Here is a 22735-nt window from a genome sequence, read left to right as displayed (position 1 = left end):
ATACTGTCCATATACTGGGCCATATGATATATACTGTCCATATACTGGGCCATATGATATATACTGTCCATATACTGGACCATATGATATATACTGTCCATATACTGGGCCATATGATATATACTGTCCATATACTGGGCCATATGATATATACTGTCCATATACGGGACCATATGATATATACTGTCCATATACTGGGCCATATGATATATACTGTCCATATACTGGGCCATATGATATATACTGTCCATATACTGGACCATATGATATATACTGTCCATATACTGGACCATATGATATACTGTCCATATACTGGGCCATATGATATATACTGTCCATGTACGGGACCATATGATATATACTGTCCATGTACGGGACCATATGATATATACTGTCCATGTACTGGGCCATATGATATATACTGTCCATATACTGGGCCATATGATATATACTGTCCATCTACGGGACCATATGATATATACTGTCCATATACTGGGCCATATGATATATACTGTCCATATACTGGGCCATATGATATATACTGTCCATATACGGGACCATATGATATATACTGTCCATATACGGGACCATATGATATATACTGTCCATATACTGGACCATATGATATATACTGTCCATATACTGGGCCATATGATATATACTGTCCATATACTGGGCCATATGATATATACTGTCCATATACGGGACCATATGATATATACTGTCCATATACTGGGCCATATGATATATACTGTCCATACTGGACCATATGATATATACTGTCCATATACTGGGCCATATGATATATACTGTCCATATACTGGGCCATATGATATATACTGTCCATATACTGGACCATATGATATACTGTCCATATACTGGACCATATGATATTTACTGTCCATATACTGGACCATATGATATATACTGTCCATATACTGGACCATATGATATATACTGTCCATATACTGGGCCATATGATATATACTGTCCATATACTGGGCCATATGATATATACTGTCTATATACTGGACCATATGGTATTTACTGTCCATATACGGGACCATATGATATATACTGTCCATATACTGGGCCATATGATATATACTGTCTATATACTGGACCATATGGTATTTACTGTCCATATACTGGACCATATGATATATACTGTCCATATACTGGGCCATATGATATATACTGTCCATATACTGGGCCATATGATATATACTGTCCATATACTGGGCCATATGATATATACTGTCCATATACTGGGCCATATGATATATACTGTCCATATACTGGGCCATATGATATATACTGTCCATATACTGGACCATATGATATATACTGTCCATATACGGGACCATATGATATATACTGTCCATATACTGGGCCATATGATATATACTGTCCATATACTGGGCCATATGATATATACTGTCCATATACTGGGCCATATGATATATACTGTCCATATACGGGACCATATGATATATACTGTCCATATACTGGGCCATATGATATATACTGTCCATATACGGGACCATATGATATATACTGTCCATATACTGGGCCATATGATATATACTGTCCATATACTGGGCCATATGATATACTGTCCATATACTGGACCATATGATATTTACTGTCCATATACTGGACCATATGATATATACTGTCCATATACTGGACCATATGATATACTGTCCATATACTGGGCCATATGATATATACTGTCCATATACTGGGCCATATGATATATACTGTCCATATACTGGACCATATGATATACTGTCCATATACTGGGCCATATGATATATACTGTCCATATACTGGACCATATGATATATACTGTCCATATACTGGGCCATATGATATATACTGTCCATATACTGGGCCATATGATATATACTGTCCATATACTGGGCCATATGATATATACTGTCCATATACGGGACCATATGATATATACTGTCCATATACTGGACCATATGATATATACTGTCCATATACTGGACCATGATATACTGTCCATATACTGGACCAAACTATGTGGGTTTATCTGAGGTTTAGAGGGAGGAGTGTGTGGAAATAAAGGCATTGGGGAGTTTATAGGGACAGAGAGAGAAATCCAGAGAAGCTGAGAAAACATTGGAAATGCTGTAGAGATCATAGATAAGTGATATTAATTAATTTTTACAGAGTGAAAAGGAATCCGAATAGGTTTTATTCTGGATACAATTGTTATGACTGTTCATGTTTAACTTTCAGAAGAGTGTAAATATGATTTGGCAATACAAGAGAAACCTGTGGATTAGTTATGAGACGAATGAAGTGTAATCTGATCCTCACAGAGCCAGCAGTCAGTGTGTGTGTGTGTGTGTTCATGTTCATGCGTGTTCAGTGTGTGTGTGTGTTCATGCTCATGCGTGTTCAGTGTGTGTGTGTGTGTGTTCATGTTCATGCGTGTTCAGTGTGTGTGTGTGTGTGTTCAGTGTGTGTGTGTGTTCATGCTCATGCGTGTTCAGTGTGTGTGTGTGTGTGTGTTCATGTTCATGCGTGTTCAGTGTGTGATGATCATGTTCATGTCTGTTCAGTGTGTGTTCATGTTCATGCGTGTTCAGTGTGTGTGTGTGTTCATGCTCATGCGTGTTCAGTGTGTGTGTGTGTGTGTTCATGTTCATGCGTGTTCAGTGTGTGTGTGTGTGTGTGTGTTCAGTGTGTGTGTGTGTTCATGCTCATGCGTGTTCAGTGTGTGTGTGTGTTCATGTTCATGCGTGTTCAGTGTGTGTGTGTGTGTGTTCATGTTCATGCGTGTTCAGTGTGTGTGTGTGTGTGTGTTCAGTGTGTGTGTGTGTTCATGTTCATGCATGTTCAGTGTGTGTGTGTGTGTGTTCATGTGTGTTCAGTGTGTGTGTGTTCATGTTCATGCGTGTTCAGTGTGTGTGTGTGTTCATGCTCATGCGTGTTCAGTGTGTGTGTGTGTTCATGCTCATGCGTGTTCAGTGTGTGTGTGTGTTCATGTTCATGCGTGTTCAGTGTGTGTGTGTGTTCAGTGTGTGTGTGTGTGTGTTCATGTTCATGCATGTTCAGTGTGTGTGTGTGTTCATGTCTGTTCAGTGTGTGTGTGTTCATGCTCATGCGTGTTCAGTGTGTGTGTGTGTTCATGTTCATGCGTGTTCAGTGTGTGTGTGTGTTCATGTCTGTTCAGTGTGTGTGTGTTCATGTTCATGCGTGTTCAGTGTGTGTGTGTGTGTGTTCATGTTTGTTCAGTGTGTGTGTGTGTGTTCATGTTCATGCATGTTCAGTGTGTGTGTGTGTGTGTGTTCATGTGTGTTCAATGTGTGTGTGTTCATGTTCATGCGTGTTCAGTGTGTGTGTGTTCATGTTCATGCGTGCTCAGTGTGTGTGTGTTCATGTTCATGCGTGCTCAGTGTGTGTGTGTTCATGTTCATGCGTGTTCAGTGTGTGTGATGATCATGTTCATGCGTGTTCAGTGTGTGTGATGATCATGTTCATGCGTGTTCAGTGTGTGTGATGATCATGTTCATGTGTGTTCAGTGTGTGTGTGTGTTCATTTTCATGTGTGTTCAGTGTGTGTGTGTGTTCATGTTCATGCGTGTTCAGTGTGTGTGATGATCATGTTCATGTGTGTTCAGTGTGTGTGTGTGTTCATGTTCATGTGTGTGATGATCATGTTCATGTGTGTTCAGTGTGTGTGATGATCATGTTCATGCGTGTTCAGTGTGTGTGTTCATGCGTGTTCAGTGTGTGTGATGATCATGTTCATGTGTGTTCAGTGTGTGTGTGTGTTCATGTTCATGTGTGTGATGATCATGTTCATGTGTGTTCAGTGTGTGTGATGATCATGTTCATGTGTGTTCAGTGTGTGTGTGTGTTCATTTTCATGTGTGTTCAGTGTGTGTGTGTGTTCATGTTCATGTGTGTTCAGTGTGTGTGTGTTCATGTTCATGTGTTTTCAGTGTGTGTGTGTGTGTTCATGTTCATGTGTGTTCAGTGTGTGTGATGATCATGTTCATGCGTGTTCAGTGTGTGTGTGTGTGTTCATGTTCATGTGTGTTCAGTGTGTGTGGCATTGATGTTGATGTTGATGTGTGTGTGTGTGTGTGTGTGTGTGTGTGTGTGTGTGTGTGTGTTCTCCAGGTCATGGGGGTCTGAATCAGCTCGGAGGAATGTTTGTGAACGGCCGGCCGCTCCCCGAGGTGATCCGGCAGAGGATCGTGGATATGGCACATCAGGGTGTGAGACCCTGCGACATCTCGAGACAACTGAGGGTCAGTCACGGGTGTGTCAGCAAGATCCTGGGCAGGTGAAGAGTCCACACACACACACACACACACTTCCTGGTTCTGGTAAGAACTCGAGCTGCTGCGTTTTGGACCAGCTGTAGTTTGTTTATTAAGCGTGCAGGGCAACCACCCAGAAGAGCATTACATTTAAAAGAACGTACACACACCGAACACACCACACACACCACACACACCACACACACCGTACACACACCGAACACACCACACACACCACACACACCGAACACACACCGAACACACCACACACACCACACACACCGAACACACACCGAACACACACCGAACACACCACATCCACCACACACACCGAACACACACTGAACACACACCACACACACCACACACACCACACACACCGAACACACACCACACACACCGAACACACACCGAACACACACCACACACACCACACACACCACACACACCGAACACACCACACACACCACACACACCGAACACACACCGAACACACACCGAACACACACCGAACACACCACACACACCGAACACACACCGAACACACACCACACACACCGAACACACACCACACACACCACACACACCGAACACACACCGAACACACACCACACACACCACACACACCACACACACCGAACACACACCACACACACCACACACACCGAACACACACCGAACACACCACACACACCACACACACCGAACACACACCGAACACACACCACACACACCACACACACCGAACACACACCGAACACACCCCACACACCACACACACCGAACACACACCGAACACACACCGAACACACCACACACACCACACACACCGAACACACACCGAACACACACCACACACACCGAACACACACCACACACACCACACACACCGAACACACACCACACACACCGAACACACACCGAACACACACCACACACACACCGAACACACCACACACACCACACACACCGAACACACCACACACACCACACACACCGAACACACACCACACACACCGAACACACACCGAACACACACCGAAAACACCACACACACCACACACACCGAACACACACCGAACACACACCGAACACACCCCACACACCACACACACCGAACACACACCGAACACACACCGAACACACCACACACACCACACACACCGAACACACACCGAACACACACCACACACACCACACACACCGAACACACACCACACACACCGAACACACACCGAACACACACCGAACACACCACACACACCACACACACCGAACACACACCGAACACACACCACACACACCGAACACACACCGAACACACACCGAACACACCACACACACCACACACACCGAACACACACCGAACACACACCACACACACCGAACACACACCACACACACCACACACACCGAACACACACCACACACACCGAACACACACCGAACACACACCACACACACACCGAACACACCACACACACCACACACACCGAACACACCACACACACCACACACACCGAACACACACCACACACACCGAACACACACCGAAAACACCACACACACCACACACACCGAACACACACCGAACACACACCGAAAACACCACACACACCACACACACCGAACACACACCGAACACACACCGAAAACACCACACACACCACACACACCGAACACACACACCGAACACACACCACACACACCACACACACCGAACACACACCGAACACACACCGAACACACACCACACACACCGAACACACACCACACACACCGAACACACCACACACACCACACACACCGAACACACACCGAACACACCACACACACCACACACACCACACACACCACACACACCGAACACACCACACACACCACACACACCACACACACCGAACACACACCGAACACACCACACACACCACACACACCGAACACACACTGAACACACACCACACACACCACACACACCGAACACACACCGAACACACACCACACACACCGAACACACACCGAACACACACCACACACACCACACACACCGAACACACCACACACACCACACACACCGAACACACACCACACACACCGAACACACACCGAACACACACCGAACACACCACACACACCACACACACCGAACACACCACACACACCACACACACCGAACACACACCACACACACCGAACACACACCGAACACACACCGAAAACACCACACACACCACACACACCGAACACACACCGAAAACACCACACACACCACACACACCGAACACACACCGAACACACACCGAAAACACCACACACACCACACACACCGAACACACACACCGAACACACACCACACACACCACACACACCGAACACACACCGAACACACACCGAACACACACCACACACACCACACACACCACACACACCGAACACACCACACACACCACACACACCGAACACACCACACACACCACACACACCACACACACCACACACACCGAACACACCACACACACCACACACACCACACACACCGAACACACACCGAACACACCACACACACCACACACACCGAACACACCACACACACCACACACACCGAACACACACCGAACACACACCGAACACACCACACACACCACACACACCGAACACACACCACACACACCACACACACCACACACACCGAACACACACCGAACACACACCACACACACCACACACACCACACACACCACACACACCGAACACACCACACACACCACACACACCGAACACACACCGAACACACCACACACACCACACACACCACACACACCACACACACCGAAAACACCACACACACCGAACACACACCACACACACCACACACACCGAACACACCACACACACCGAACACACACCGAACACACACCGAACACACACCACACACACCACACACACCACACACACCGAACACACCACACACACCACACACACCGAACACACACCGAACACACCACACACACCACACACACCACACACACCGAAAACACCACACACACCACACACACCGAACACACACCGAACACACACCGAACACACCACACACACCACACACACCGAACACACACCACACACACCGAACACACCACACACACCACACACACCGAACACACACCGAACACACACCACACACACCGAACACACCACACACACCACACACACCGAACACACACCACACACACCGAACACACCACACACACCACACACACCGAACACACACCGAACACACACCGAACACACCACACACACCACACACACCGAACACACACCGAACACACACCACACACACCACACACACCACACACACCGAACACACACCGAACACACCACACACACCACACACACCGAACACACACCACACACACCGAACACACCACACACACCACACACACCGAACACACACCGAACACACACCGAACACACCACACACACCACACACACCGAACACACACCGAACACACCACACACACCGAACACACACCGAACACACACCGAACACACACCGAACACACACCGAACACATCACACACACCACACACACCACACACACCGAACACACACCGAACACACACCGAACACACACCGAACACACACCGAACACACCACACACACCACACACACCGAACACACCACACACACCACACACACCGAACACACACCGAACACACCACACACACCACACACACCGAACACACACCGAACACACACTGAACACACCACACACACCGAACACACACCGAACACACACCGAACACACACCGAACACATCACACACACCACACACACCACACACACCGAACACACACCGAACACACACCGAACACACACCGAACACACACCGAACACACCACACACACCACACACACCGAACACACCACACACACCACACACACCGAACACACACCGAACACACCACACACACCACACACACCGAACACACACCGAACACACACTGAACACACCACACACACCGAACACACACCGAACACACACCTTCACTGATTGTTTCTTGTGCTCCACTGTCAGACGTACTGAATGTGACTGAATCTGCAGCAAATGTAATATTTTTCTGTAAAAAATAAATAAATAAATGGTTTTTGTTTTTATTTCTGGAAGGCCTAATGTTTTCAGCATATCTGACGTTCTCTCTTGGAATGAATTAGATTACGTTTATTGGCCAAGTTGCACTTGCAGGAAATTGGTGCTGGTTTGTTCTGAAGTAAACATGATTTATCAAGTACTCCTGATTTAACGTTACACACAATACAACACAGTGCATGATACACACAGACAGAGTAGATAGAAACTAGCAGAAGTAAATAAAGAGTAAGTGAGTAGACGAGTGAAAGTGGAGCTCAGCAGGTCAAGCTTTACTTACACAGCGCGAGTGTTTCACAGCAGCTTTACTGAGGTAACAGGAGATTAATGCAACAAAGTTTGTTTCTGGAAGAAAATAGTGTCACAGTCCAGCTTAAGGAAGATCAGTGATGTTTCATTTTTGTTGTAAAAAAAGTTATTACTGTAATTTAGTTAATTTATATATATATAGCGCTCTGGAGAGAACGGTGATGTCATCGTCCAGCTCAGCTCAGCTCTCATGTAATGGAGTCAGTGCGGGAGAGCAATGATACTGCTGGATATTAAATGTCCCAGAAGGTGCATGAGTTTTGTTGTGATGTCATTTCTCGTTCAGGTACTATGAGACGGGCAGCATTAAACCAGGGGTCATCGGAGGCTCGAAGCCGAAGGTCGCGACCCCTAAAGTGGTGGAGAAGATCGCGGAGTACAAGCGCCAGAACCCCACCATGTTCGCGTGGGAGATCCGGGACCGGCTGCTGGCCGAGGGAGTGTGTGACGGGGACACCGTGCCCAGCGTCAGCTCCATCAACAGGTACATGACCTCTGACCTCTGACCTCACCATCAACAGGTACATGACCTCTGACCTCATGGACAACAGGTCAACGCATACATAACAGAGATTTGATGAACTCTTCTAACCCGCTGTTTCTTCTCTCACAGGATCATTCGCACAAAAGTTCAACAGCCTTTCAATCTTCCTCTGGACAGTAAAGGCCTGAGTCCTGGACACACACTGAGTGAGAACACACACTGATGGTTCCCACTAATGCTGTTTCCCAGTTCACTGCGGCCCAGTAATAATGCTGTGTGATTCTGCTCAGTTCCCAGTTCAGCCGTGACGCCTCCCGAATCTCCCCAGTCGGACTCACTGGGATCCACCTACTCCATCAGTGGCTTACTGGGAATCCCTCAGACCAGCGCCGAGGGCAAGAGGAGCCGCGACGACAGTGAGTTATTATTATTACTGACCGGTCAGAGAGACCGCCCCAGTGTGTGTGTGTGTGTGTGTGTGTGTGTGTGTGTGTGTGTGTGTGTGTGTGTGAGAGAGAGAGTGTGAGACTGAGTCCTGCTTTATTACTTTAACTGTAATGATCACTGTCAGAGAAGCAGAAACCGCCTCAGTGTGTGTGTGTGTGTGTGTGTGTGTGTGTGTGTGTGTGTGTGTGTGTGTGTGTGTGTGTGAGAGAGAGTGTGAGACTGAGTCCTGCTTTATTACTTTAACTGTAATGATCACTGTCAGAGAAGCAGAAACCGCCTCAGTGTGTGTGTGTGTGTGTGTGTGTGTGTGTGTGTGTGTGTGTGTGTGTGTGAGACCTGTGATGGACTGGTCATCTGAGATATCCAACATCTCTAACCCGGTCTGGGATATGGATGGATGGATGTAATACCGATGACATGATTTCCAGACCAGACACTGATTTACTGACAGTCCTTACAGTCAGACCAACACTTATTCACATTATCACAGTTTATTCGCTATAGTTTAGAAAATGGTGATAAAATATGAGCAGAACTCAGTTGATATTTGACTGGTTTTGTCCGTCCTTCTGTTAGACTGTCTCACACATGAATTATGTTGAATATCTGTCAGCTGTTAAATTTAAATGATGTTTTATAAACAAATTTCGGGAGGAGCACGTTCAAATAATCAATCCAATCTACATGTCATCAAACAATTACTATGTCTACCCTATCAGCATGAGAAGAAGCATATACAGTATATATATTCACTCTGCCAACTCACCCTAACATTCCTTGACAGTTTTCCAGCATCCCTCCACCACCCCGACTCCTCACTCTCGGCTCATTCTTTCACAGCCAGGAATACGGGGGGAGTACTCTGGGTTCGGGCCGAATACCGAGCCGGAGCCTCTCCTCGGACAGCACGCCAAATACGCTTTTATTCTATCTGACTTATTTGTAAGTGTGAACTCGTGAACTACACAATTAGATAATACCAGTTTATCTCAACCAATCACCAAGCAATGCTTCATTGTGTTCAGTCTGTGTGTAAAAAGAGCATTAGCAATTAAAGGAAACACACTTCAGCAAAACATGATCAGCTCAAAGTGTCCCAATCAGTTTTGGCCCCAATTGTCACTGGTAGTCTCTGTATGAAGAATATCTGGGTATAATATGTCACAGTTTACTTTATTCTGCTCTCCTCACTCACATAAATGAACTATAGTGTCCTGATCACACTAGTGAAACAATATCAAAAATTATATCTGGTGTCTGAATAGTTTTTGGTCTGACTGTATATTACTGTTAATATGAGGGATAATTTTGATCTTTAAACATTAAAATTCCAGGCAGGGTTGGATTATGGAAAATGCATTGCTGGAACAAATGGATTCAAAACTGTTCTAGTAAAAACAGAGTGAGTAAGAAAGTCTTTGACCGTCACGAGTGAAAGCTGTGGTGAATCAGTGGTTTTCAGGATCTGCAGAAGTGTGTGTGTGTGTGTGTGTGTGTGTGTGTGTGCGACTGAAGTGTCCGATCAGACACACAAACTTGTATTTGATTGACAGGTGATCAGGAGAGCTGTCGGCACAGTGTGGACTCGCAGGGAAGCGGGACCGGATCCCGGAAACATCTTCGGACCGAACACTTCCCGACCCAGCAGGACTGTGGCTTCCAGCGGAACCAGTACAGCTCCGACTCCTTCAGCCACACCACTGGGAAAACTGAGCAGGTGCAACACCAAGAGACGGGAAAACACCCTTACAGCACAACTATGGGAATATACTGCAAAATATAATGCGATATATCACATAATACATTTTATATATATGGGAAATAGTGCTTATATTTTTTAATATACTGCAGTATATGCATTGGCCATGTATGGCTATATACTGATACATATCAAAAATGTATAAATGAAGACAAAATTAGCATTACATGTAATATTCACAAAGTATTATCCTTTATTGTGCACAGATATTGCACATACATGGTCACATATAAATGTGAATGTACTGTATGTTCACACACACACACACACACACACACACACACACATATATACACACACATTCACGGAATAAGTTACAACAGATTTATAGTTCCCAGCATGCTTTGCTTCTGACTGTTAAAGGAGAGCAAATGTTAAAACTAAGTGTTATTTAATGTGTTTTGCTTAATATTAATATAGGGGGAGATCTGTTAGTGTTTAATGTTCTATTACTTTTTGTTTTTGGGGTTACCATTGAGCTGAAGAGTCCAGCCTGTGGTGAGGCTGATGATTGGCCGAAAACCATTAAGACTATAATTACTATATTTTAAAAGTAATGTCTGTGCACTCCTCAGTACAGGGATTGTCTATTGGCTAAATACTGTAGTACATGCAGGTGTGCTTGGGCTTATGTTAACTAGCTTGAAAATATGAAACATTTATAATGTAAATAATTAAAAAATATAAGAAATTTCTTACATTATATAAATATTTCTATGTGTATTTATGCTGCATGAGTGAATATATTACACATAAAGTACCATATCTGATCACATATACATCTGTATATTATGAAGTGTAGTAATGAATATAAAATAACATACATTATGACATATTAGTAAATATATTGTCACATATTTTTCAGTATATGAAAACCGGCAATTCCTTATGTATTATTCAATATATTGTAATATATTAATTCCGTATATTTTCAAATATACTGTTAAACTATTTAATATATTGATCATTCATAAATAGGGAAATATATTTTGTTTCCATAAGGGCAAACAGGCATGTCATTCAGAGCTGAACTCTCTCTCTCTCTCTCTCCTGCAGTCTCTCTATCCTCTCTCGCTCATCAACGGCAGCTTGGACGAGGGGAAAAGTGGCTCAGTTATCAGTCGGAACCTGGCAGCACATCAGGGATACACAGTGGTCGCAGGTAATAACCATCATCCATATGCAAACGCTGCACTGTAATTACTCTTTGTCATTTGTTCCATATTTACAAGAGAAAGAAGGGCACATTTACTGTATGAAAAGACACTTCCAGAGCAACACATTACACAGTTCATTTAGCAAATTGCTCAGTCCTGCATACTACACACTCCCCAAACTCATAATTCATATTTAATTGTTGTATTTGTAATTTGTGTCATCGTTTAGCATATGTCCATATATAGCCATTTCATTGTACATCAATTAACATTCATACATGAATTTTCCCACCTGTCTGTCAACCCGTTGCTCCGCCCAGAAGCCCTACAGCCCCGCCCACTCTGTCTGAAACAGGAAGTGTCCCCCGAGGTGAACAGCTCAAGCTCCTCCCCTAACATCATCGCTAACTCCGCGTTCCTGGAGCTCACGGCCATCTCGGCTCCGGCGTCAGTGTCCATCGCTAACAGTTGCAGCAACGCCACTCATTTATCTCATGGCTTCAGCTCATTTTCCCATCATGCCCCAGTGCAGGGGCAGTTCAACAGCCCACACCTCATCACAGGTAAAGCCCATCCCATCATCATCCTCAGTTCCCCGTTGTATGTGTGTGGTTCTCTAAGTGTGTGGTTCTCTAAGTGTGTGGTTCTCTAAGACTGAGCAGAGAGTGTAGTGAGTGTGTGGTTCTCTAAGACTGAGCAGAGAGTGTGTGGCTCTCTAAGACTGAGCAGTGGGTGTGTGGTTCTCTAAGACTGAGCAGTGGGTGTGTGGTTCTCTAAGACTGAGCTGTGAGTGTGTGGTTCTCTAAGACTGAGCTGTGAGTGTGTGGTTCTCTAAGACTGAGCTGTGAGTGTGTGGTTCTCTAAGAATGAGCAGAGAGTGTGTGGTTCTCTTAGACTGAGCTGTGAGTGTGTGGTTCTCTAAGACTGAGCTGTGAGTGTGTGGTTCTCTAAGACTGACCAGTGAGTGTGTGGTTCTCTAAGACTGAGCTGTGAGTGTGTGGTTCTCTAAGACTGAGCTGTGAGTGTGTGGTTCTCTAAGACTGAGCAGTGGGTGTGTGGTTCTCTAAGACTGAGCTGTGAGTGTGTGGTTCTCTAAGAATGAGCAGAGAGTGTGTGGTTCTCTTAGACTGAGCTGTGAGTGTGTGGTTCTCTTAGAATGAGCAGAGAGTGTGTGGTTCTCTTAGACTGAGCTGTGAGTGTGTGGTTCTCTTAGACTGAGCTGTGAGTGTGTGGTTCTCTAAGACTGAGCTGTGAGTGTGTGGTTCTCTAAGACTGACCAGTGGGTGTGTGGTTCTCTTAGACTGAGCTGTGAGTGTGTGGTTCTCTAAGACTGAGCTGTGAGTGTGTGGTTCTCTAAGAATGAGCAGAGAGTGTGTGGTTGTCTAAGACTGACCAGTGGGTGTGTGGTTCTCTTAGACTGAGCAGAGAGTGTGTGGTTCTCTTAGACTGAGCTGTGAGTGTGTGGTTCTCTAAGACTGAGCTGTGAGTGTGTGGTTCTCTAAGACTGAGCAGTGGGTGTGTGGTTCTCTAAGACTGAGCAGTGAGTGTGTTGTTCTCTAAGACTGAGCAGTGAGTGTGTGGTTCTCTAAGACTGAGCTGTGAGTGTGTGGTTCTTTAAGACTGAGCAGAGAGTGTGTGGTTCTCTATGACTGAGCAGAGAGTGTGTGGTTCTCTAAGACTGAGCAGTGTGTGTGTGGTTCTCTAAGACTGAGCTGTGAGTGTGTGGTTCTCTAAGACTGAGCTGTGAGTGTGTGGTTCTCTAAGACTGACCAGTGGGTGTGTGGTTCTCTAAGACTGAGCAGTGTGTGTGTGGTTCTCTAAGACTGAGCAGTGAGTGTGTGGTTCTCTAAGACTGAGCTGTGAGTGTGTGGTTCTCTAAGACTGACCAGTGGGTGTGTGGTTCTCTATGACTGAGCTGTGAGTGTGTGGTTCTCTAAGACTGACCAGTGGGTGTGTGGTTCTCTATGACTGAGCAGAGAGTGTGTGGTTCTCTATGACTGAGCAGAGAGTGTGTGGTTCTCTAAGACTGAGCAGTGGGTGTGTGGTTCTTTAAGACTGAGCAGTGGGTGTGTGGTTCTTTAAGACTGAGCAGAGAGTGTGTGGTTCTCTAAGGCCATGTCAACACTAATACGGTTTCGTTTGAAAAAAAATTCTCTTCGTTTTGGCCTTCCGTCCACACTGAGACTGCGTTTTTATTAATGAAAACGAAGCTTTTTTGAAAACGCACTCCAAAGTGGATACATTTGAAAATGCCATTTTGGTGTTGTAGTGTGGACTGTGAAACCGGTGGTATTTAAAAACGATGACGTAAATTTAGTCATGTGACGCATATTGTACCAATAGATATTCATGTTTATACCAGTATTGTGCCTGTTATGTGCTATTCACTTTCACACTGTTGCTAAAAATATTCTACATTGCACACTCTTCATATCACAGTCCTGCAAAGATGACAGAATTTACTCATATTTGCTGTCCTGCAGCAATACATGAGAGCAGTTTTAGCGTTTTAGACCAAACATATGGTGACTGCGTGCGACCTGGACCACGTCAGTGAATGGTGAGATATTTTACTAAATAAAATGATCTTGTCAGAAGAATTGCGCGATAACTTAGTTATTTATTTTTCCCTCTGAATCATTTCAGTGATCTTTTGTAGGGTTTTACACATGCGCAGTAAGGTGAATTTAGCGTTGTCAGGCGTTTTTCAAAAGTTTCTCATCCACACTGAAATGTCCAAAAACGCCTGAAAACGCTAGTGTGGACGGAGAGCGTTTATAAACGAAAACACAGCTTTCAAATGTATCTGGATTAATGTAGACGTAGCCTAAAACTGAGCTGTGAGAGTGTGGTTCTCTAAGACTGAGCTGTGAGTGTGTGGTTCTCTAAGACTGAGCTGTGTGTGTGTGGTTCTCTAAGACTGAGCTGTGAGAGTGTGGTTCTCTAAGACTGAGCTGTGAGTGTGTGGTTCTCTAAGACTGAGCAGTGTGTGTGTGGTTCTCTAAGACTGAGCTGTGAGAGTGTGGTTCTCTAAGACTGAGCAGTGTGTGTGTGGTTCTCTAAGACTGAGCAGTGAGTGTGTGGTTCTCTAAGACTGAGCAGTGAGTGTGTGGTTCTCTAAGACTGAGCAGAGAGTGTGTGGTTCTCTAAGACTGAGCTGTGAGAGTGTGGTTCTCTAAGACTGAGCAGTGTGTGTGTGGTTCTCTAAGACTGAGCTGTGAGAGTGTGGTTCTCTAAGACTGAGCAGTGTGTGTGTGGTTCTCTAAGACTGAGCAGTGAGTGTGTGGTTCTCTAAGACTGAGCTGTGAGTGTGTGGTTCTCTAAGACTGAGCAGTGTGTGTGTGGTTCTCTAAGACTGAGCTGTGAGTGTGTGGTTCTCTAAGACTGAGCTGTGAGTGTGTGGTTCTCTAAGACTGAGCAGTGAGTTTGTGGTTCTCTAAGACTGAGCAGAGAGTGTGTGGTTCTCTAAGACTGAGCAGTGTGTGTGTGTGTGTGTGTGTGTGTGTGTGTGGTTCTCTAAGACTGAGCTGTGAGTGTGTGGTTCTCTAATGGCGCTTTTCCACTACACAGTACCAGCTCACCTCGACTCGACTCAACTCGCCTTTGTTTGGTTTTCCACTGTGTAAAAGTTGTACTTGTACCTGCTTCCAGGTACTTTTTTTCGTATCACCTCCGGCGAGGTTCTGAGCGAGCTGAGGCGAGCTGAGTCGATACTAAAATGTGACGTGAAAACACGGCAGACTGCTGATTGGTCAGGGAATCAGCGTAGTGACGCGTAGAAGATTACGTCACGGCAGTTTCCTATGGCGTCGCTATGACGACCGGGTACTATTGTGGAGGTACTATCCGCAATGGAAAACGGAGCGAAAAGCGAGCCAAGTCGAGTCGTGTCGAGTTGAGCTGGTACTGGTAATGGAAAAGCGCCATAAGACTGAGCAGTGTGTGTGTGGTTCTCTAAGACTGAGCTGTGAGAGTGTGGTTCTCTAAGACTGAGCAGTGTGTGTGTGGTTCTCTAAGACTGAGCTGTGAGTGTGTGGTTCTCTAAGACTGAGCAGTGAGTGTGTTGTTCTCTAAGACTGAGCAGTGAGTGTGTGGTTCTCTAAGACTGAGCTGTGAGTGTGTGGTTCTCTAAGACTGAGCAGTGAGTGTGTTGTTCTCTAAGACTGAGCAGTGAGTGTGTGGTTCTCTAAGACTGAGCAGAGAGTGTGTGGTTCTCTAAGTGTGTGTTTCTCTAAGACTGAGCAGTGAGTGTGTGGTTCTCTAAGTGTGTGTTTCTCTAAGACTGAGCAGTGAGTGTGTGGTTCTCTAAGTGTGTGTTTCTCTAAGACTGAGCAGTGAGTGTGTGGTTCTCTAAGTGTGTGTTTCTCTAAGACTCAGCAGTGAGTGTGTGGTTCTCTAAGACTGAGCAGTTTGTGTATGGTTCTCTAAGACTGAGCAGTGTGTGTGTGTGTGTGTGTGTGTGTGTGTGTGTGGTTCTCTAAGACTGAGCAGTGAGTGTGTGGTTCTCTAAGTATGTGGTTCTCTAAGACTAAACAGTGTGTGTGTGTGTGTGTGTGTGTGTGTGTGTGTGTGTGTGTGTGTGTGTGTGTGTGTGTGCGCGTGAGTGTGTGGTTCTCTAAGACTGAGCACTGTGTGTGTGGTTCTCTAAGACTGAGCAGAGAGTGTGTGGTTCTCTAAGTGTGTGGTTCTCTAAGACTGAGCAGTGAGTGTGTTGTTCTCTAAGACTGAGCAGTGAGTTTGTGGTTCTCTAAGACTGAGCAGTGTGTGTGTGTGTGTGTGTGTGTGTGTGTGTGTGTGTGTGTGTGTGTGTGTGTGTGTGTGTGTGTGTGTGTGGTTCTCTAAGACTGAGCAGTGTGTGTGTGGTTCTCTAAGACTGAGCAGTGAGTGTGTGGTTCTCTGAGACTGAGCTGTGTGTGTGTGTGTGTGTGTGTGTGTGTGTGTGTGTGTGTGTGTGTGTGTGTGTGTGTGTGTGTGTGTGTGTGTGTGCGTGTGTGTGGTTCTCTAAGACTGAGCTGTGTGTGTGTGTTTGCCTGTTTCAGGGAGAGAAGTGTCGAGCTCCATGCTTCCCGGTTATCCTCCTCACATCCCATCGGCTCAGACCGGCTTCTCCTCGTCCTCCATCACCGGGATGGTTGCAGGTAAAGGAGCTTCATCAACTCTCATGGTACTTGTTAAAGAATAGTTCACTTCAAAATGAAAATTCTGTCATCATTTACTCACCCTCAAGTTGTTTCAACCCTGTATGAATTTCTTTCTTCTGCTGAACAGAAGATATTTTGAAGAATGTCTGTAACCAAACAGTTGATGGACCCCATTGACTTCCATTGTAGGAAAGAAAATACTATTGGAGTCAATGGGGTCCATCAACTGTTTGGTTACAGACATTCTTCAAAATATCTTCTGTTCAGCAGAAGAAAGAAATTCATACAGGGTTGAAACAACTTGAGGGTGAGTAAATGATGACATTTTGAAATGATCTGTTACTTTAAGGCAAGTGTCACTATTCAGACAGATTTCTTTCTAAACAACATTTAGATATAATTATTCAAATAAGACGGTGGTTGTTTTCTGTGCTGATGTGCCAAGTCACCTTCATTTATAACAATATAGATGTTTCAAAGCAGCTTTACAGTGATAATAGGAAATTACAGTAACAGAGAGTGTTTAGGCTTTATAGAAGATCTAGAATAAAGTTATTGTCCAGCTAAAGTTAGCTTTGATTGATTCACTTCCGTTGAAAAGATCATTTGTTATTAACTTAGGGACCGCTAACACACACCGCTCTAACAGAACTCGCTCCGGCCGCTCATTCCCACGACAACAGTGCCTGGTGGCTCGAGAACGCAAACCTTGAACACGCAAACCGCGTGTGTGTGTGTGAGTGTGTGTGTGTGTGTGTGTGTGTGAGTGTGTGTCCAGGCACAGGTCCTTTGTCAGATCTGGATACTGCCTGGATCCGGCGGACTGCGGTAAACCTCGGGATAAACAGAGAGACTAATATTAGCGTAGACGCCATTCTTCTTATGATGTAACGAGTACATCAGGATTTATGGGAGGTGTTCCCGGTTCCGGCTGACCTAATCTATGCAGCCTAACATTGAACTATAGAAGTCTATAATGTATTATGTGAATGCTAGGTCAAAGAGATGTGTCTTTAGTCTAGCTTTGAACTGACAGAGTGTGTCTGCTTCCCGGACAATGTTAGGAAGACTGTTCCAGAGTTTTGGTGCTAAATAGGAGAAGGATCTACCGCCAGCAGTCGATTTTGATATTCTAGGTATTATCAACTGGCCGGAATTTTGAGATCGCAATAGACGTGAAGGACTATAATGCGTTAAGAGCTCGCTCAAGCACTGCGGAGCTAAACCATTTAGTGCTTTGTAAGTAATCAGCAATATTTTAAAATGTATACGATGTTTAATAGGGAGCCAGTGCAGTGTTGACAGAACCGGGCTAATATGGTCATACTTCCTGGTTCTGGTAAGAGCTCGAGCTGCTGCGTTTTGGACCAGCTGTAGTTTGTTTATTAAGCGTGCAGGGCAGCCACCCAGTAGAGCATTACAGTAATCTAGCCTTGAGGTCATGAACGCATGAACTAACTGTTCCGCATTTGTCATTTCGAAGGTCATGCGCTCTTCTGGATGGATACATCTCCAAACCACTGCAATAAACAACACATGTGCTTAATGATATAGTTCTAACGTTAAACATCTAATTAGGGGGAGTTGTTGATTAAAGCGAGGGTCATAACCATCACTGAACATGTTTCTAGTCGAATCTCCCTATCCTTTTTACAGTGGACATATTTGAACCACCAAACTTCAACCATAGAGGAAACCATTATATAACGATATATAATATATATATATATATATATACAGTGTGTGCAGAATTATTAGGCACGTTGATTTTCTGATCATATTTTATTTCCAGGAACATTTTGCCAATTCCAAACCATATTAAACTTAATAACTACTATTAATTTTCTATTTAATCATGTATAAGTGATATATAATTGTTCATGAAGGCTGGAAATGAAAAATGTCTTATTTTCAGGTGTGCAGAATTATTAGGCAAGTTTTCTTTTACAGATAAAATAAGCCAAAAATGAGATTTAACAAAGACTGAAAAGTCAAAAATTATTAAATCCCCATTTTCCAGAACTGCAACCTACCTGGAGTCTCCAGAAGAGCAAGGTGTCAGGGTCTCAGAGACTTGGGTTAGGCAAATACGTTTTGTGAGTTTATTTTTAGTCCATCTCCTACCCTGAAGTCCGTTTTGCAGAGATGGACTAAAAATTAACTCCCAAAACGTATTAAAATGTATTCTGGAAGATGAATTCTTCAAACAGTGGTAGAAGAGGATGTGGTGCTGGTCCTTCAAGAGTCACTCTCAATCTGTCTGTCTATAAAGCCTATAAAAAAACAGTCTTCATGTATTTTACTACTCTTCAGCTTGTGATTCTTATTAAGAGGGGGTCATTTTTTAGGATTCTTTGCCTAACCCAAGTCTCTGAGACCCTGACACCTTGCTCTTCTGGAGACTCCAGGTAGGTTGCAGTTCTGGAAAATGGTGGTGCTGAAGACTAAAGGGTTCCTGATGGTTTCACACTTAATTCTTCACCTTAACTCTTCATTCTTTTGCAGTTAACATGTGTTTTTTCTACTCCACCTGTATTTGTCTGACCCTGCTGACCCAATGAGCATTTCACTGTCCAATGGTCATGCCTTAACTGTAATCTCTAGTATTGCATTAGTTTTGCATTCTTCTCATGGGGATTTAATAATTTTTGACTTTTCAGTCTTTGTTAAATCTCATTTTTGGCTTATTTTATCTGTAAAAGAAAACTTGCCTAATAATTCTGCACACCTGAAAATAAGACATTTTTCATTTCCAGCCTTCATGAACAATTATATATCACTTATACATGATTAAATAGAAAATTAATAGTAGTTATTAAGTTTAATATGGTTTGGAATTGGCAAAATGTTCCTGGAAATAAAATATGATCAGAAAATCAACGTGCCTAATAATTCTGCACACACTGTATATATAAATTTTTTTTTCTTAGTGTAACTCCCGCTCATTTGTAGGGTCCGCTTCATCAGAATTATCCGCACACACGTTGGATTTGGCGCAGGTTTTACGCCGGATGCACTGAGAGTCAACGGCACTACTAATACACAACCATAAAGGATTCTCTGCATTTCACCTCTGCTCTAGCTTGAACACTAATCTAGCTTCGACTTTAAACTTGCTCTGAATCTGGCTCTTATGACAAATGGCTTGTGATGTTCCTCATTTGGATAAAAACATCTGCTAAATGAACACATGTAAATGCTTAGCAACAGTTTCACACAGCAAGAGCCACTCACATTTTCTTGAGGAAATGTAACGATCTAGTTTTGTGATTAAAACAGTGGACTCATAAATGCCGTTTCTCTGAAACATGAATGTGTGGAGCGCGTGAGAACGCCGGGGGCCGAGTTAGAGATTAACAGGAGAACGGGTGGGTTAATCAGTAGATGTGGAGGGACCGGGGCAGGAGTTCTGCACTGATGCCCGACCACACACACACACACACACACACACACCACAGGGGCCCGCTGAGGGATCAGGATTATTAGTCCGAGAGAGACCAGAGAGATGGAGAGAAAGAGAGTCTGAGGTGGAGACACACCATGAATGAGTGCACAATCTATATGGAAAGCATATACAGAGAGAGAGAGAGAGAGAGAGAGAGAGAGAGAGAGAGAGAGAGAGTATCCATTAAGGAACAAACGGCAGGAGGAGCACAAGCTCTGCAGAGACTGAGATGCACTTTTCTTTTTTCAAATGAAGTCTGCCCTGCCAAGCGCGAAATGAGAGGGTCTGATTTATTATTTTTCTGGTGGTCTCGCTGAGAGGAAGCGTTCATACACAATTACTCACTGAAGGGGGGATTCAATCCGGCTCCCATAATTACCAATTAGATATTGGAATGTTAAAAGAAAGAATGGCCGAGGGAGGCCTGAAGGACTGAAGGAGTGAGTGAGGGATGGAGAGAGAGAGCAGAGACTGTATGCACCAGTGATCAGCTGTGGGATTAATGGTTTACAGTCTCTAACCGCCAGTGAATGATGTGCTGGAGCTCCAGAAACAGACACACTTACAGCATGAGTGTGTTTATAGCCGAGGGTCTGTTGGCATGGCTGTCGTTGCTGTTGTGTAGTTTGGTGTGTTTAATGTGTGTGTGTTCCCTGTAGGACCGGAGTACTCGGGCCAGACCTACACACACCCGTCCTACACGTCCTACAGCGACGCCTGGAGATTCACCAACTCCACCATCTTAGGTGAGTTCAGCAGTGTGTCTCACTTCCACTTCTCCATCCCATAAACACGAACATCCCACATATTAACATGTTACGCTTCTGGCTACATGGTTAGTAAAGAAAGAAATGCACTAACGACCTGTATACACCCAAGACTGCCTTGCCCTTCAACTATTGCATAAAGTTTCAGTCACATGACACTCTCAAGTAGTTTCACCCTCTGCCTTCAGGCTATTGAGTTTTCTGTGGAAATAAATAATGGCACAGTCATAAGACGGCCATTAGCCCTCGAGCTAGAATTATAGAGCAGACCTTCGCACAGCTGAGCTTTCAGCAACACAAAACAAGCAGATATCTCTATCCTACCTTCACTCTCATGCACTATATGCTTATATACGCTTATACGCTGTGATATATTGATGTTTGCCTGTCGCCCCCTGCAGGATCCCCGTATTACTACAGTTCCTCCTCGCGAGCTCCTCCCTCCGCCTACGATCATCTCTAGAAGAACGGACTCCAGTTTCTCTTCTTACTGTGGATTATGAAGAAAACCTCGAGCTGCTCTTCTTACACTGGAGTATACAGTGGAGTATGAAGAAAACATATTGATGATGGACGATACCTTTTATTGCCTGTAAAACTATTTATGTCCTTTGTACACGGCCTGATTAAAGGCCATTTACAGCCACACGTTTACATCTTATTCCACCAGTGAACATTTGTTGCCTGTATTTTTATTTCTCTGTAGCCAAAGACATTTCATAATGTTTTCATATATTCATGGCCAGAAACACTTAACATCTTAAGTGCACATG

The 22735-nt window shown here is 44.5% G+C and overlaps 1 protein-coding gene across 2 annotated transcripts in view; it reads left to right on the top strand.

Annotated features, from left to right (window-relative positions):
- The window catches only part of pax8 (paired box 8), a 26511-nt gene extending 4076 nt beyond the window's left edge, over positions 1–22435 (top strand). For both annotated transcript variants that reach the window (XM_079871297.1, XM_079871296.1), the window contains exons 2-11: positions 4165–4330; positions 9049–9246; positions 9376–9452; positions 9537–9662; positions 11247–11410; positions 12509–12614; positions 12930–13172; positions 17649–17747; positions 21855–21941; positions 22364–22435. In XM_079871297.1, the coding sequence (XP_079727423.1) occupies positions 4194–4330; positions 9049–9246; positions 9376–9452; positions 9537–9662; positions 11247–11410; positions 12509–12614; positions 12930–13172; positions 17649–17747; positions 21855–21941; positions 22364–22425 (1299 nt within the window). In that variant the 5' untranslated portion in view covers positions 4165–4193 and the 3' untranslated portion in view covers positions 22426–22435. The remainder of the gene's footprint in view (positions 1–4164; positions 4331–9048; positions 9247–9375; positions 9453–9536; positions 9663–11246; positions 11411–12508; positions 12615–12929; positions 13173–17648; positions 17748–21854; positions 21942–22363) is intronic.
- The last annotated feature ends 300 nt before the right edge of the window (positions 22436–22735 follow it).

This window comes from Squalius cephalus (assembly GCF_949319135.1).
Source record: "Squalius cephalus genome assembly, chromosome: 5".
NCBI lineage: Eukaryota > Metazoa > Chordata > Actinopteri > Cypriniformes > Leuciscidae > Squalius > Squalius cephalus.
This window is presented reverse-complemented; position numbering and strand designations above follow the sequence as displayed.